Source organism: Sminthopsis crassicaudata, chromosome 2, assembly GCF_048593235.1.
Source record: "Sminthopsis crassicaudata isolate SCR6 chromosome 2, ASM4859323v1, whole genome shotgun sequence".
Taxonomy (NCBI): domain Eukaryota; kingdom Metazoa; phylum Chordata; class Mammalia; order Dasyuromorphia; family Dasyuridae; genus Sminthopsis; species Sminthopsis crassicaudata.
Genome location: NC_133618.1, coordinates 277998574 through 278016102, shown reverse-complemented (window position 1 = coordinate 278016102; position 17529 = coordinate 277998574). Strand labels below are relative to the sequence as shown.

General features: G+C 40.0%; 1 protein-coding gene across 1 annotated transcript in view; it reads left to right on the top strand.

Moving 5' to 3' along the window:
* The first annotated feature begins 8173 nt into the window (after positions 1-8173).
* Positions 8174-17529, top strand: part of NPAS3 (neuronal PAS domain protein 3) — a 1108236-nt gene continuing 1098880 nt past the window's right edge. The window contains 1 exon segment of the mRNA XM_074289550.1: positions 8174-8751. Within this exon segment, the coding sequence (XP_074145651.1) occupies positions 8594-8751 (158 nt within the window). The 5' untranslated portion in view covers positions 8174-8593.

The window sequence follows — 17529 nt, the reverse complement described above, 5'->3', positions numbered from 1 at the left end:
TTATCAAAAGAAAGTTAACCTTTTTCTTTCCTTTGCAATTATTCTCTTCAGATTTATTATGACTTTTGAGCAGCTGTCCAGGGTACTTAGATGGCTATGTACATTTCTAATATTTACTTAAATCTGATCTATATTAAGCGATTTTTAATTATAACTTTGAAAAAATAAATGGTTAAACTGTTAAACTGGTTTGCATTATCATGTACATTTCTACCCATCTCCCAATAACTTTGTTCCTATGTAGACATAACCTTAATTTAGACAGTTCATTTTTCAAATCTTAATTTTTTAAAAGTTTATACATTTTTCCATTTTGGTTTGCATTTATTATTAGATTGTCACCTGTGATTTTAAAAAGGTGAAGTTATTTTCTGCAGAGGTTGAATATTTTTTCATTTTTAACAAGCCTTAGAAACCAACTTTTTAAAAACAGTGATAAAATTATGCAGAAAATCTCTGACTAAAAATTGATTGTCAAACCATATTAGAACTGCAGTACTGAGATCAAAGCATTATTACATATCGTTTTTTGCTTGCCACATAAAGATGATCTAATGAGTGGTTGAATCTATATATTCACAAATCATTTGGTTAGAATCATAGGCTTTTGGAATTAAGTAGAGATTTTAGAGGTCCTTTAATACTATACTTTTAATGCGGCAATGTAAATGTTGCTTAAATACCTTTTTTATGAGTTACCTCTTAAGAAATTACCTCTTAAGAAAACATCAGAAAGATGGAAGTGGATATCTTCAATATAAAGAAGATCCAACTCACTTCCAGTTGATCAATGATGGACAGAAACAACTACACCCAGAGAAGGAACACTGGGAATTAAATGTAAACTGTTAGCACGACTGTCTTTATACCCAGGTTACTTATACCTTCAGAATCCAATTCTTAATGTGCAACAAGAAAATTGGATTTACACACATATATTATATCTAGGTTATACTATAACACATGTAATATGTATGGGATTGCCTGTCATCTAGGGGAGAGAGTAAAGGGAGGGAGGGGAAAATTTGGAAAAATGAATACAAGGGATAACGTTATTAAAAAAATTACTCATGCATATGTACTGTCAAAATTTTTTTTATAATTATAAAATTAAAAAAAAAGAAAACATCAGATACCATGGATTCTAGAATAGGATTTTTTTTTTATTTCATGTCATATTTACTATTGAATTGGACAAAACACAAAGGTTAAGTGATGTGCTCAGAGTCACACAGCTAATAAGAATCTGATGTTGTTTTTTAACTCAGGTCTTCCTGACTTCAGACTCAGGACTATATCCACTGTGTCATCTAGCTGCCCATCCTTCATTTTACAAACAAGAGAATGAGACTTGGAAAAGTTATAGCACGTTGTCCAAGGTTGCTCACTTTGTTAACAGTGAAACAGGTATTGAAACTAAGTTTTCCTAAATTCCAATCCTCTTTCATAAGTATGTATGCATAAAATAAAACAATATATATATATATATGTATGTATGTATACATAAAATAAGAGTACTCAGTTAAAATAGAGATTGGAACAGCATTGGAAAGATGGAAAACCTTTCTATTTATTTAAGATATGGCTGTCTATACAGTATTCTAACATTGTGTTGAAAAGTGAAAAGTTCAGGTAAGGATTCACATACAAATTGACTAGAAAATGAAAAGTTCAAAAGAAACATCCTATTACCTTGGAGTCAAAAAGTTACTAAAATGTCATCACTTTCAATAAAACCAAATTATAAGAAAATAGTTTGTGGACATGTGTATACCCATACAGGCAAACAAATTTACCCAACATCAAAAGCAGCTTAAATAAAAGCTTTCCCTACACCATGACCCAGACAAGCTGAGAATTGTGGAATTACTTAGTTTATCAGCTTATGCTCATTTGGACACAGTGAGAGTTATAGGACATGCTCCTAGTGGACTAGACTGAGTGTAAACAATACTGAGGCTAGATTTCCCACCTTATCATTCAATATTAGTGTAGCCTTAGAAAAGTCATTTCATTTCTTAAAATCCACATTTTCTTATCAGTAAAGTGTAAGTAAAGTGAGGAATGTAATGTTTGCACTATATATATTACAAGGTCATTGTGAGAAAGAGATAGTTTATATTCAGCACTTTGAAGTGTTATATAAATGTAAACTATGACTGAACTTATAGTAATATCTGTTGAATCATATTAGAAAAATTTGATAACTTTTTAATATCAGACTCAATGATAGTTTTTTTTAAAGACCCTATTGATAGATAGATGCTCTGTTAAAAAAAGTAAAGTTTAAAAAAAGTAACAGTAAACAAACAGTAAACAAAAAGCACATGTTCTTTCTATTTTAAGTGAAAATTTGGTTATTTCCATTTTAGTTTAAGCTGTAAACAAACATAATTTTTAGCTAGATTTTCTAGCTTTGTGTAAGCTCAGGGGAAAAAAGGTAAAATACATGGTAAATATTTTAAACAGAAAAAAGATAATGATGGAAGTAAATGTAATTCTGAAAATCCTCTACCCTTTACCATTAAAAAAAAAAAACAAACTCCTCCTCTAGTGTCCACTGCTGAGTTGAAAAATAGCTAAAGGATTTTCTTCTTTTCTAACTAAATCTCTTTCTTTTCCTTGCTATGCATTTATAAAATCCTATGAAGATTTGTTTAGCATAATACTTGAGATATTTCAGTATCTGATATATATATATATATAGTATTAATATAAACAGATTCTTCAATGTTCTTTACATACACTCACATATAGAAACAATACACAGACACAAATACATTTAAATTATTACTACAAACATATATATGTACAAATATATGTATACATATATGTTCACATACAAACACACACACATATATATATATATATAGTATACAGAAGGATTTTTAAGAAGATTGTTTTTTCTCAATTAGAGATCTTTAATCTAAAACTTTATGTGCTACTTTTTGGCCTCCCGTTTGCCATTTTTGCTTTTCTGATATCAAGATATCTTTTCTATATAGAAAAGATACATTCTGACAATAATGCCAAAAATAACAGTGAGTATTGTGTATATTATTTAAACAAAAAAGAGAGGATAATATATAAAATTGCATAAATAAGGTATTTACCACTTTTAAATAATGGAATAGGGAGCAGCCTAATTTTAAGTTCATGATTTCCCTCCTGACTAGGATTCTGTAACAAGTCTCACTTGAATATAAAAATTATATCCTCCCATGACACAAATTCCTTTTTTCAAGTTTAAAAAGCATTTGTTTAATTTTTCTCATTATTATATTATCAGTATCTTTTAAAAATCCAACAATTCAAAGATAAAAGGCATTTTACTATGATTCATTATATATCCTATTTCCATTTGATTTTCTCTTTGTTTTGCTCTAGCTTATCCTGTTCTATATACAGTATTTTACTTTCCCCTAAATGATATCTGACTAAAGTGAAGCAAAAATTAGATGATACAATGAAGCTTTGTAGCATCCTCTCTAGTACCTGTCACAGGCTCCTTCCCACAGCAGATAATGAAAATTCAAAGTCAAACCATTTAACTTTAAGTAAATGGAAATGAATTTCTAGGGAAGAGATATTTTTCCTCTATGAGAAAAAAGTGCCATAGTGCCTTGACAACAAGGATGAAGATGTAAATATGTAATTGTGATAAGTGTGTATATGTCATCAGCATTTCCTCAATGTTGTTGCAGTATAAAAGCACCATATGGTCTTGTGTTTCTAATTTCTGTATTTTATCATTAAAAATAGGAATGTATTTAGTTTCATACTTCAATAACACTAATCAAATGAGGCATTGATTATTTTAATCAATATAAAAGCAAGTTTAAGAATATATTTTAATACTATCTGGCAATTCGACAAAAATTTTAACTGAACAGAGAAAAGATGTTTGGGACCAATGGATAGATTCTAAACTAAAATTTTGTTTGAGTTGCTTAATGAAGAGCATTGAGTTGTCTAATGAAGAGCAAGTCACCTATGAGTGAGAACTTTATGCATGACACAGAGAAAGAAACTTTCTCTAATATGTAAATCATATATACAAAATTATACATTTAGCAGTAAAAATTTGACACAGGCTCACTAGACACATCACTGAGCAAGTCCTTTATGCTAAATATTTAAGCTCCTATTTAGAATATACAATGTTTTTAGGGCAAGAACTTTGTTAAATAAAAAAGAAACACATGTCTCATTAATAAAAACTTTGAAGAATTATTTCTATTTATATAGGACTTGGAAGTTTACATTAACCTTTTCTTACAATAATCTTGAATGTTAGCTATCACAAAATCCCCCAATTTAACATATGACGAAACTGATTGCTTTATGTATGGTCAAATTATTAATAAATGTCAGACTTGGGACTCAAAGCCAGGTCCTCTGATTCCAAATTCATTGTTCAATTGTGCTCATTATTATTATTTTTTTAACTTTGGACCTATAACTTCAAGAAACTCTCCAGACAGATTCTTCATCTCATCTCTAATTTATCATTTTAAAGGATTAGCTAAGAGGTTAAGTGACTTTACCAAAGTCATGCAGCTAATAAAGTATCAGAAATACCTGAACCCAAGTACTTCTGATTTGGAGACAGTACTACTATCCTAGCTTTCATTCATGAATTATTATTCTGATAATCAAAAATATACTTGGCATACCTTCATCCAAACTACATTTGCACATCTCTAACAATATAGCTTCCCTTATTTCTGCTTGAAGAATGTTCATAAATTGACAGTAATTTATGAGTTTGCCTTCTCTTTTTGCCAAGACAATTTTTGCTTGCTTAACTTCAAAGGCAAGAGAGAGAAGAAAATGTATTTTTAGAATAACTATTCATTGTGAACCAGTGGATAGTCCAGATGATTCAGAGGTTTTAAGTCCTGCCTCTGAAGGCTACCCAGCTCTGCTGGGCTAGTTGATTAACTTCTCAGTGCCCCCAGTAATAAGTTACAAGTTGTTTTTTTACATCATCAGGATTTGTAGAGGAAGTTCTTTACATCAAAGAAATGACAGGTCTGAACAAACATATGTCTACATGGTTGATATATCTATCCTTCCTAAGCATGTTGTAGAGGAAAGAACTATATTGAGAGTTAGAAACCTGAATAGTACCAGTTCTATCCATAACTAGGTTTGCCATCTTGTGGGAGCCTCCTATCTTTTATGGGTCTTGATTTTGTCATCTGTAAAATGAATATTTTGAATTAGCTGATGTGAAAGATCCCTTTTATTAGTAAGTTCTTATGTCATTATTTTACAAATTGTTTTTATAAAGTAGCAAAGATAAACAATGCCTACTCCTTGTATTTATATTATTGTGTTAAGTAGTAAAAGGTAGTAATTAATAATATTTTTACACTGTGCTGACATGATTTACAGTGAGGATCATTTGTTAGAACTTCTGTTTTCTTAGCCAAATGAAGTTTTTTTTTTTTTTTTTCTTTTGGATCACTTGGCAAATAATACTGCCTGTGAAACAAGATGATATTGCTTGGAATCTTCCATTACATTACAGAACTAGAAACAGGTGAAGAGACTAGGCCTCTTGCTGTAAGAAGTCACTAAGTACTTATTCCAAACATGAGTTTTAGGCAAATAACCTTTAGGTAATGGATCAACAATACAGACAAATATTATTTAAAAAAAAACACACCACCCCCAACTGGAGTTGATTTTAGACTTATTTCAGATCCTTTAGTATGATGGTTTGGTCTCTATTCAATGCTGTCAAAAAAGTGCCCAAAGCATTAAAAAAAGAGTGACTTCCTACATTCCCGACTTTTCTAGCTTCTCTATGCTACAAGGAACCTTGTCAAAGAACTACCATTTTAATCTACCACTGATATGACAAGCAAACAAAAGATCTATCAGCGTCTAGTCCATACGTTATGAGAGAGACATTTAGGGAAAGGGGAAGCCCCTTCTATACTTTTCCTTAAATCGTACTCATTTTAATGGGAGTTTGAAGGAGAAGTTTTTACCTCTAAGAATACTCTTTCAATAACAGCTCTTTAGCATGTATTTAGCCTGAAATACTCCATATTTTGGTACTTAAACAACTAGCATCCCCAAAGTATAAACAAGGTTGGATAATGAATATCAGTGGACTAGAAAATTAATCCTCCTTGTGTGGAAGAAGAGAATCATAATTCACTTAGGCACCTCAGCTCTTAGGTTATAAGATCTTCAGCTAACTCGTGGGATCCATTCCATACCCCACAGATGCTCATTATGGATTCTTTTTATGTGCAACATGTGGGGACTAACCAGTTTCATATCTCCTGGTATTATCTGCCGTCCAAAGCATTTTGTTTGAGAATAAAATGAAAACGCAGCTGCACTGTTGGCGAGAGCCAGCGTGGGGGCTCTCTTCGGCGGCGGGAAGTTGGGGGGGCTCTCGGGTTAGTGGGTGGGGAGATCCTTCTCTAGCCCCTCTGGGGCCTGCAAAGGTTTGGGATATGAAAGACTGACCAGGACAGGACTGGGCGCAATCGTGTAAAAGAACGCGCCTTTGTGCAGTTCTCATTTTCTTCATAGCCACAGAGGGAAAGAAGGAGATCCTCTAGCCCGGGTCCTGGATCAGAATGGACGGGCGTCTTGGATTCCGAATCTCTTCCAAATGGTCGGGCTAGAGTAGGTTCCCTCCAGCTCCCAGCCCTCGAGACAAGGTTCTGTCCAATTAGTCTCTTCCTCCCATTGCCTATTCTTCTTCCAGCTCCCTTCTCCCTACTCTGGCCAGCTCAAAGGGTTAAGCAGGTGCAATAGAGTTCCAGCCTCTATTGGTATTCTGGGATTGGTTGAGTTACCGAAGCACTCGGGTCTCGGTCACCGCGCTGCGCCGTGCCTAAGTTGTGGCTCTCGCGTCGGACGCAAATGCCACTTCCCTTCATCGCTTCTCTCACGCACCTCCTTCTTTCCACACCATACCCCTATTCTCTGGTCCGCTGTAGCTAAAGGAGGAAGAAGAAGGAAACAATATCTGCTGCAGAAAAACTGAGGGCGGGGGACGGCGGGTACGCTGTGAGGATGCCTCTGGCCGGAGGGTTGCAAATTCTGTCTCACATTGCACCACAGTTGACCTTTTAGCCCTGAGAAGCAGCTTCCTTCCACTAATCACCCTCCCACCCTTCTACTACTCACTTGCCGTTTGAACTGACAAACCTCTTGCATGCCGGAAGAAAGAGAGAGGAAGTATAGCGATAGGGGGTCTGACTGAGGAGGTGGACAGAGAAGTCAAACCCCACTACCACCTACTTGCGATGTAAGAGACTAACTCTTGTCGCTCCCCATTCCTCTTCTCTCTTAAGAAGTCTCTGTCATTCTACAACTGCTTCTTCCCCCCTTAAGCTCTAGCCACCCCACCATCCCCAAACTAGATGTGGGCAAGAACCACGGGAAAAAAAAAAAGAGAGAAAGAGATTTATGCACTTGCTATTGTCCTCTGTTTCTCTGAGGTGGTGGTGGTGGTGTAATAATTGTATAGAGTTCTCTTAAGTTCTGCCTGCAAATACCCTATTTAATCAGTAGAAATGGATGCATACTACAGGGTGGAGTTGGGGTGAAGGAGGCATCAGAGTACAAGTAACCCCCCATTCCTATACATAGACACTACGCACCTCACAAGTTTGACTAGCAATAACATTGCTGCACACTAGGAGGGGAGAAGAGCCAGTTCTATAGTGGGAACAAACTCTACCACTGCACAAAAGCGGCTCCTTTTAAAATTTCCCCGTTTGCAAACCAATAAGTTATTGAGAAGAACTTGGGCTACGCGAACCTTCTTCTCATTTCTACTGCCTCTTCTTACGGCGGAAGAGGGACGGAGAAAAGGACCCTGAGGGACTGAGGGGGTGGGCTTTATGCCTAGTTCCTATACATACAGACTATATAGTCCAGGTTGTCTGCTTCGGCTACAACGTTTCTACATTACTGCTATTTCTGTGGAGAGAGACCTTGCTAAGACTTGCACTTTTGGTAGAAAGCGCGCGTGTGTTTGTGTGTGAGTGAAAAGAGGGGGGCGGGAAAGAAAAGGCAACCTCGTTGCCCATCATTCCCTTGCACCGTCCAAGTCATTGCAAACCCTCTCTGTACATCCTTCCCACCACCACCTACCCCGCCCCCCCACCCTCCCCTCCTGCTCTCAGCTGGGTTCTGGCGTTAGAGCAATTGCAGCTTCTTGTAGCAATACCACTAGAAAGAGGGGGAAAGGACTAACCTTCCCCCTTTTCCCTCCTCCCCCCACCCCGCAAAAACAACAACAACAAAAAAAAACAACAAAAAAAACCCTGACACATTTCCCTATTTGCAAGTCTCCAGGATCCCCTCCCGCCCCCCCACCCCCCTCCCCATTCCTAACCTCCTTCTCCCAGCACCCTCCACCCTACTAGCTCAGATCAAAGCGTCTCTCTCCCTCTAGTCGCTCACAGTGGCCGCCGCTCACTAATGGGATTGCAGGCTGGTGCCTGGCTCCGCTGCTGCTGCTGCCGCTGCTGCTGCCGCCGCCGCCGCCGGAGGGAGAGTCGCTGTCAGCTTTCTCCTAGACTCGCCGCGCCCGGGTGCTGAAGCCGCGGGGATGATCAGAATCTTCCCGGATTTCAGCGTGCAGGTGACGGCCGCAGCAGCCGGCGGGGCAGCTGCTGGGGTGCCGGCCGGGGCAGGTATGGGAAGAGCTACCACTGCAGCCAACGGCAACCCGCAAAACGTCCAGGGCATCACTTCCTACCAACAGCGGTGAGTAGTCAGAAGAGGGCTGGGATTTTATTTTTACAAGGATGGGGAGTGGGAGGGTGGACGACGTTTCTAATATTCACTTGCTTCTGTTTTGTTTGCTTTAACATAAATGCATATCTACATACATCTACGAGCTCCTGGATATAGATATTATATATATATATATATTATCTCTTTATACATTTATATATATTTCTGTATTTCTTAATATAAGAAAGCGGGCGGGTGGAGGGGGAAGAATTTAGATTAAAAAACACTCCAGTGTATCGTAGAAGTAAAATGATCTATATAATAGTTTTTTATTACCAGATCCCTGTCCTTTTTCCCCCCCTTGCAAAGTAGTAGACTCAGTTAAGTACTAGATCCTGTTCCAGGTGCTTGGCAAAGTTTGGGATCCCATTCCCTTCCGGCGGAATTTCTCAATGTCAATGCCTGGGACAGATCCCGCTCTAAGTGGCAGCCAGGGGTATAATTGATCACGGTAGACTGATTGATAATTTGTTTTCAAACAGAATAGGAACGATTTTCACGTGTAGCTGCCGACTTGCAATTCTACATAATAGTGTTATCATGTCACCTGTTACTACGAGGAAATACAGCATGAAATCCGAGTCTACTCTGCACTGTGAAGTATTCATCTTAAACGCATTATAATGCAAATGTGTAAGATGCAGAGACTGGGAGTGAGGAAGCAAATCTTTCCAAGTTAGAATAAGTAGTAAATGAAAATGCAGTTCAAAACCAACCTTGGTTTGATTTTGCCTTACACAGTTATAATTTTTTGCCATAAACATGTCTCAAAATCACTGAACATTTAGTTCACCTTAGAAAGAAAGAAAAAAACCCATTCAACTGGCCCAGAACACTAAAGTTTCCCTTAAAAAGAATTTAGATGGTCCAAAGCTTTAACGAAAATGTAATCCACGAAAGTGCAGCTGAGAAAACTAATAATTTAGAATGAAATTTAAACATTCCATGGGGATAGGCAAGTGCTGGTTTGTGCCCTTGAGATGAAAGGAGGGGGAAGTTAAACTAAATATTTGTACTCCCACAATTGCATAGATATTGGACCAAAAAATCCAATGGCATGTAACTTTAAATGTATATGTAGCACATAAATGAAAGAACAGAATCTCTCTCTCTCTCTCTCTCTCTCTCTCTCTCTCTCTCTCTCTCTCTCTCTCTCTCTCTCTCTCTCTCTCACTCTCTCTCTCTCTCTTTCTCTCTCTTTCTTTCTCTCTCCCTCTTTTTAAACTTCACTGGTTTAGGAACTTGTTAGTTGGACCAACAGAATTTGAACCAAAAAGGTAAAAAGATAATTTATCATTCTCCCTTATTTTCTATTTTCTACCTAATAGTAGAAAAAGAACTATATCAGGTTTGAGGGGCAAGGGGAAATTGAGCATTTTCCAAGTTGATGATTAGTATGTATCAAGGATCCTGTAGGAGACTTTTGTATATACTTTGCTTATTACAAAATAAGTTCAAAAAGACATTCTTGGAAATAACTCAAAAGGATGCTTTGGTACTTTTCCTAGCCAGGGGACTTTGGATTTAAATTTTTTTCAGTCTTGTCTCACTCCAGCGAACACCCGAACATTTAATACAAAAGATCTGGGAACCTTTCAAATATAAAGGACCAGAAAAGAGTTGGGTTAGTGATTTTCCTTTTCATGGTCCCTGTATGATTTTTTTTTTGTCACATATAAAACATTTAAATGACAATAGGAACTGGCGGTCACTTTAACTAGGAAGTACAGGCAATAGTCACAATAGTTTGGTCTGTGAAGTGGGGAAGTCAAGGGTCAGAAATGTCAGATTGGCTTTTAGACAAATGAAAAGAGTCTCTGGAGAGCTTAAGCTACCCAGTAATGTATCAACTGGGCAGCAAGTGCATTTTCAGTGCTTTACTTTGATTTCAATAGTTTGCTGCTGTCATTTGCTTTCAAAATCAGTACTGAAATATAGTCATGCAAGAACAAAATTCTGGGTTAAGTTTTGAATCCAGCTAATGCAGCTCCACCTGTTGAGGTGTATTAAAGTTGTTGATTAGACACCTAGAAAAGACTAGATATCCATTTTCCACATTTGAAATTGTGACTTAAGACAAATAGTCCATCAAACTCCTAAATCTCAGTTGCAATTTATAAATTAAGATTTTAACACACACACAAACTTAAACACCCTTTCTGCTCACAATACACTTAACTTTTGACCATTACCCTTTTAGGAAGGAGATTACATTTTCACTGGGGAACACCATCGCATCTCTGAAATCTGTAACTGCCTTGTTTCTTTCTATTTCTGGCCAAGCACAAATGACACCTGTTACTTTCCATAGTTTTATTTAATTCAAGGAAGAGAACTAGAGTTTCTGTGAAACAAATAGATTAAATTATATAACATGCTTTTGTGTGCAAAGGGGGATATCACTTCTTTCCTATGTTACTTAGTCGGGAATACAAACAAGCAAAAGGTCAAGCTATAGAGTCCAAAAAAGTGCAAAAATCTGTCCTACATTATGAGCAGGGGGTCTCACAGGATTAATTTTTATGCTAGTCTTTTGGTGTGTGGAGGGAGCTTATGTGCACCCAAATTCACAGTGACATTTTATTTGACTGAAAGGTTTAAGTATTGAGAGAACATAATTTTGAGAAAGGGAGGGAGGAGGAAATCTTCTCATATAGGGGCTTTTAGAGCCCAGAAAGAAAATTCAAATAAGCAGATTCTTCTCCCCACATTGTCATCTTTGGTGAGAAAAGCCTCTTTTTGTAGGACTAATGTGCCATTGGCTCCTACAGCCAAACTTCCTCATTGCCAACTTCTTTTTTTTTTTTTTTTAATCTCTTTGCTGGCCCATTAACTCTACTATTCTGCCAACCCCATAATCTCTTTTCTTTCAGTTTCAAAGTTCTTCTCCATCCCATCCTACCTGTAGATTTTCCTTCTGAAGAAAACCCTGCAAGTTCCATGGGGTCTTGGAATTGAAATATCCCCAAGTAAAACATTCACCCTATTGAATCCTCTCACTTCCCAGATCAAGAATATGTGAGTGATTCCTTCTTAGATTTAAAATAAAATTTGAAAAATCTTGTAAGAAGAAAGGAATTTCAGATGTTTCTTTCCCCTTCCTCTCAATCCTCTCTCCTTAAAGGGGGAGTGTTACTCAAACTTAATTTTTTATGTATGGTGCCGTATGACAGTTGCATCCTCTCTGTGCAACAAGCTGTGGATATAGTGTCTCAATGCTTTCCCCTCAGTTCACCAGGGTGTTAGCGTCGGACTGAGGTAGCTCAAATGTATTCTGAATTTCACAAGCACGAGCTTGCCCTTCTGGACTGAGTACGTACGCTTACAATGCAGAATTGCACATGGGCTTGGGACCTGCCATTCATTTATCCTGACGGAGTACGTTCTTGCAAAGTACCTTCACTGTAACACACAAAAGTAATTGAACACAAACTGGACACAGGCGATTTTCTGCAGATCTGCATGCTTACATATAAACAAGCACGCATTTATTTCTTCTGCCTTCGAATGCAAATTTGAGCATGTGTCTCCTATCTTCTTTCTTTCTCTGCTGTTGCCTATGAGTCTCTTTCTCTCTCCCCCCCTCCTCCCCTGGATCTGACACTCCAGAGAAGGGAAGTGTGTGAAACTGCAACTGAGTGGCGTTGTTGCGCCGGCAGCGGAGCTTCCCCGTCCCCTAACACATGAGAGAGAAAGAGCAGAGAGTCAGCAGTGCTGGGGGGAAAGCAGCTGGAAAATGCCCAGAAATACTTTCACAGCGGTCAAGCCAGAAAACCCCTGACTCTGTGCTCTCCCCTCCCCCAGCTTTCTCCACGCCTCCCCCCCCCCCCCCCGCCTCCGGCCTAGGCCCCAGCTGCACCCCGCTGGTGGCGTGTGTGTCACACCTGCTGCCAAACCAAGGGTGTGTGTGTGTGTGTGTGTGTGTGTGTGTGTGTGTGTGTGTGTGTGTGTGCGCCTGTGTGTGAGTGTGTGAGAGGGGGCGATGTCCAGGGCCAGGCTGCCCTCCGGTGCTGCGCTCCTGCCTCCCCCTGCTGCTGCCGCCTCTGCCGCTGCCGTCTCCTCCTCCTCCTCCTCCTCGTCCTCCTCCTCCTCCTCGTCCTCCTCCTCCTCCTCCTCCTCCGCCTCCTCCTCTTCCACCACCACCACCACCACCGCCGCCGCCGCCGCCGCCGCCGCCGCCGCCGCCGCCGGTCGCCTGTCTCAGCGCTGGGCATGTCTCGGGAGCCGGAGCTACCCGGGTTCTCTGCGCTCCGCGGCGCATGGAAGGCGGCGGCGCTAAGCGAGGAGGCTGCAACCTGTGTCGGAGGGCACTTGCACGGCGAGGGGACCTCCGGCCGCCCGCAATGCTCTGGCCTCACTACTTTTCCGTAGCCTTCCAGTCTTACCACCATCGCTGCCGCCGCCTCTGCTGCTACTGAGACACCCACACACGCACACACACACACACGCACTCACACTTAAAAACATATACCCACCCTCACACACACCCCCAAATCAGGAGGGGGGAAGAGAGAGGAAAAAAAAGTAAGAGAGAAAAAAAATCAGGAAGATGGCGCCCACCAAGCCAAGCTTTCAGCAGGATCCCTCCAGACGAGAACGGTAACACTTTTCTGTTTATTGAACCTGCTGCTGTTGCTGCTGCTGGCGGTGCTGCTGCTGCGGAGGCGGCCCCAGCTGCTGCTGCTGCTGCTGCTGCCGGTACTGCTGCTGCTGCTGCTGAGCTGCTGGGCGGGCTGCGTCCCCTTTGCAGCTCTCCTCCGTGGGCCGGGAGCTCCTGGGGAGGAGGTCTCCAAGCTTGCGGATAACCCGCTAGCTCGTGGGGCCACTGAGCTCCAGCTCCTTCCCAGCTGTCCCCCTTGCCCCCTCCCCCCCGTCTTGTCTACCGGGGCTGCGGCAGCGTGTGGTGCGGCAGCAAGCGGCAGCAGCGGTGGTGTTAGCGGCAGCAGCAGCAGAGGCAGCGGCGGCAGTGGAGGCGGCAGCGGTGGCAGCGGCGGCAGCAGCAGCGGGCGGCGGCAGCAACAGCAGCACAAGCAGCAGCAGCAGCAGCAGCAGCAGCAGCAAGTAGCTTAGCAGTCGCACCTCCCCGGCTCAGCGAATAGAGTGTCATGCTGAGGGAAGAAAAAAAAAAAAAAGAAAAAGAAAAGGGGGGGGGGAAGTCTATGCGTGAGCAGCGGTAGAAGATGGGGGAGAACCTGGGGGATCCCCGGGGCCGCCGCCTCGGGTCCCTTGGCAGCTGCTCTCTAGGAAGGGAGTGGGGCTGGTGAGGGAGGAGGGAAAGCAAAGAGGAGGAGTACTGATGGGGAGGGGGGGGGCGGGGAGGCGGGGGAATGAGAAAGCTTGCACCAGGCCCGTAATGTCTTGCTGAGGGGCCGTCTCTGTTGTGCCGTTCAAGTGCAGCTAGGCCAAGCTGAAGGAGATTGAAAGCTGCTCTGCTTAGCACAACAAACTGCACCCTTAAAACAACAGCAACAACCACCACCACCACAAAATCAAGTTGTAGGTTTCTCCGTCTTGCTCGCCACTCCCACTCTGCTCTCCTCTTCCCCTCATCAATCCCCTAACAAAACAAATAAAGCAAAAACAAAACACCAAGCCACAAAACACGTCTGGCAACAGTTGGAGCATAAATCTCTCCCGGCTCCTTCCATCACCTCCCCCTGCCCCACTTTAGTTACAGTTTGGGGAGTCTGTGTTTCAAAAAGTTTCTGCTGAGAATTCCATATCCAGACTCGGGGCTCAGCCTGTCTCTGTGACGCTAGTTAGAAACTAGAGCACCAAAAGGGAAGGGAGTTTGTCTTCGAAATATCCAAGTAAATATTATTCTTAGACTTCAGAATGACTAAACTTATACCTCTCCAGCGGTTTTCCCTTCTGCAAGCCATCCAGACTACTTTGTTTGGAATCCCATTTCCTATTAATTGCTCCAATTAATGACATTAATTGCATATAGCAGATTGGGTTGGGCAAAGTGAGTCTCACCCCGTATTGGAGGAAATGCTCGGTGGGAAGCTGGTTTGAACTTCATCTGATGCTACCCTTTTATTCCAGACCAATAGAAAAGTGATGGCTTTCCTCAGGATTAATTACAAGTGAATTCAGAGACAAGTGGAGGAAATCCTGTGGTTAATTGTAAAATTTAATTATCAGGGGACAGTTTTTATTTTTTGGTCACATGGTATCTAACGTGTGAGTTTTCAACAAAAGTTAAGAGGGAACTTCTAAACACCTTAAAGAATTTTTATTGAAGTATTTTATTCTTAACCTTGTCTCATTTCTTGTCAAGGACAAAAATATCTTTTTTTTTTTTTTTAAGTCTTAGTTAATAGTGACACATGTCTATGATTTCAGAAGTAGATGGGTAGTCAATTGACTACTTTTGTACTTTTGATGACTGCAGTAAAGAAAAACATTTTTGATTATATGTGTGTATCTCTCTCTCTTCCTACATATATTTCCTATTTCAGTGTTTGCATGGTCTGTGTAATTGTTTTACTTAAATCACTGATTATCAGGTAACACATGTTGTGGTTCAAATTTTTTGGTTCAGAAGAAACACTAAAGTTTTTTTTTATCAGTTAGAAACCACATAATTAACTTTACTTGAATTGTTTTAGGTGTTTTAGGTGAGTTCATTTTATTACTTGGATAGTATTATTATATCAGAGGAATTAATTTTTTGAGAGGAACAAAAAAATCTTTGATAGACTTCAGTCTCCTTCCTTTCTTCCTCCCTCCCTTCCTTCCTTCTTCCCTCCCTTCCTTCTTCCCTTCCTCCCTCCCTTCCTCCCTCCCTTCCTTCCTCCCTCCTTCCCTTTTTTCCTTCCTTCCTTCCTTCCTCCTTCCCTTTTTTCCTTCCTTCCTTCCCTTCCTCTCTCCCTCCTTCCTTCCCTTCCTCCTTTCTTCCCTCCCTCCTCTTTTTTCCTTCTTCCTTCCCTTCCTCTCTCCCTCCCTTCTTCCCTTCCTCCTTTCTTCCCTCCCTCCTTCTCTTTTTTCCTTCTTCCTTCCCTTCCTCTCTCCCTCCCTCCTTCCCTTCCTCCTTTCTTCCCTCCGACCCTCTCTCCTTCCTTCCTTCCTTCCTTCCTTCCTTCCTTCCTTCCTTCCTTCCTTCCTTCCTTCCTTCCTTCCTTCCTTCCTTCCTTCCTTCCTTCCTTCCTTCCTTCCTTCCTTCCTTCCTTCCTTCCTTCCTTCCTTCCTTCCTTCTTTCCTCCCTCCCTTCCTTCCTTCTGTCCTTTTTAAACCTAGTGTTGTGTTTAGTATTGAGTATATTTGCTGGGACAGCTCCAGTAATCTCTCCAGCAGAAGCATATTTGTGTGCCATTTTGGGAATTTCTCTGAGATAGGAATCTTGAAGATAGAATTAATTTCTAGGGGAAACTTCATAGCCTGTGCATGAGTGCTTTCTTTATCACCTGTCTCCATTTGGCATTCGAAGAAGGTAAATCAAAGTGCGCGATTTGTTATTCTGCTCCACTTGAGAGCTGAACTAAATAACACTTGGTCTGAAATTCTGATTGAAGTTGTAGGAGGATATACTGTATTTAATTTAATGCCCTTTAATAGCATCTTCTTGTTCAGCTCTGATGCTGTCATTTTAAAGGTTGGATCAGAGTAGGCTTACCCTGTGGGGAGTGGGAGGAGTAATAAAGGGGAAAAGGAAAGGGTGATGTTAAGGAAAGGAAGGAAGCAAGGAGTTGTAAACTAAATTCTTAAACCATAATAACTACAGGCTTGGCCTGCTGTATCCAAACAGTTGTGTGCCCTAAGGGCTCTCTTTGTGATCAGGGTTTAAAAGGTTCCTAACACTTTAAGTATAAACATTGCTTGTGTCAGTTGATTTGATTTTTTTGTATCAAGAAATAAGAAGTCAGATGCTTTTTTAAAGGATCAACTTGTTCTTTGTAGTTATTTGTTCCAGTGATGTAGTCTTCTCTCAAAATTTATGCCCATCCTTTTCTTGAAACTTTAATAATATTTTCAGGACAACTGTTGCATACAAGTGTGTTTTAAAAAGACTATACAAGCCTATTTTAGGTTGTGTTTTATTCTACAAATGAAAAATGATCTTAAATTACTGATTTTTATAATAGTTGATGCTTTAGTGAACATTTATTACTGTTCAGATAAGCTAACAATCAAAAACCTGAAGAGGAAAAAAAGTGGCTTTAAATCACTTTTCCGTATTTATGACTGGAATGTACTAATGCACTACAAAATAATTTTTCCTAAATATTCATAATGTTCCAAAATTTTGATTAAAATGTTTTCTCTTGACATTGTTTTTGGTTAAGTCCAACTGTAGCTTAATTGTTTTTCTTGAGTATCCTGAAAGAGCAATTTAAGAAGTTATAAGTTTAAGTTTAAACTTGGATGAATTTCTTTTAAACTTCAGTAGGCTGCAGATTATATAGCCTTAGCTTAGATTTTTTAAACTTTATTTTTTTCATTCATTTTCATATATAACCAAGAAAATTAGAGAAACAGAAGTGTAATACAGGTAATACCTTTATGCTACTATGCATAGCATATCACAGTATCACAGCACTAATGGTTTAAACAAACAAAAAAAAACACCCTGGTTTTTTGGGGGGCGTTATTTCTACAGCATACGCTTAAACACAGCAATGATAAATGATGATATGCATTGTCTAACACTTGCTTTTATATAAATAGCTCCACAAGATTGCTTAAATGATAATCGAAAATATGAAATAGGGTGGCCTTCATATCACAAGGCCAAGGGTCTACAAA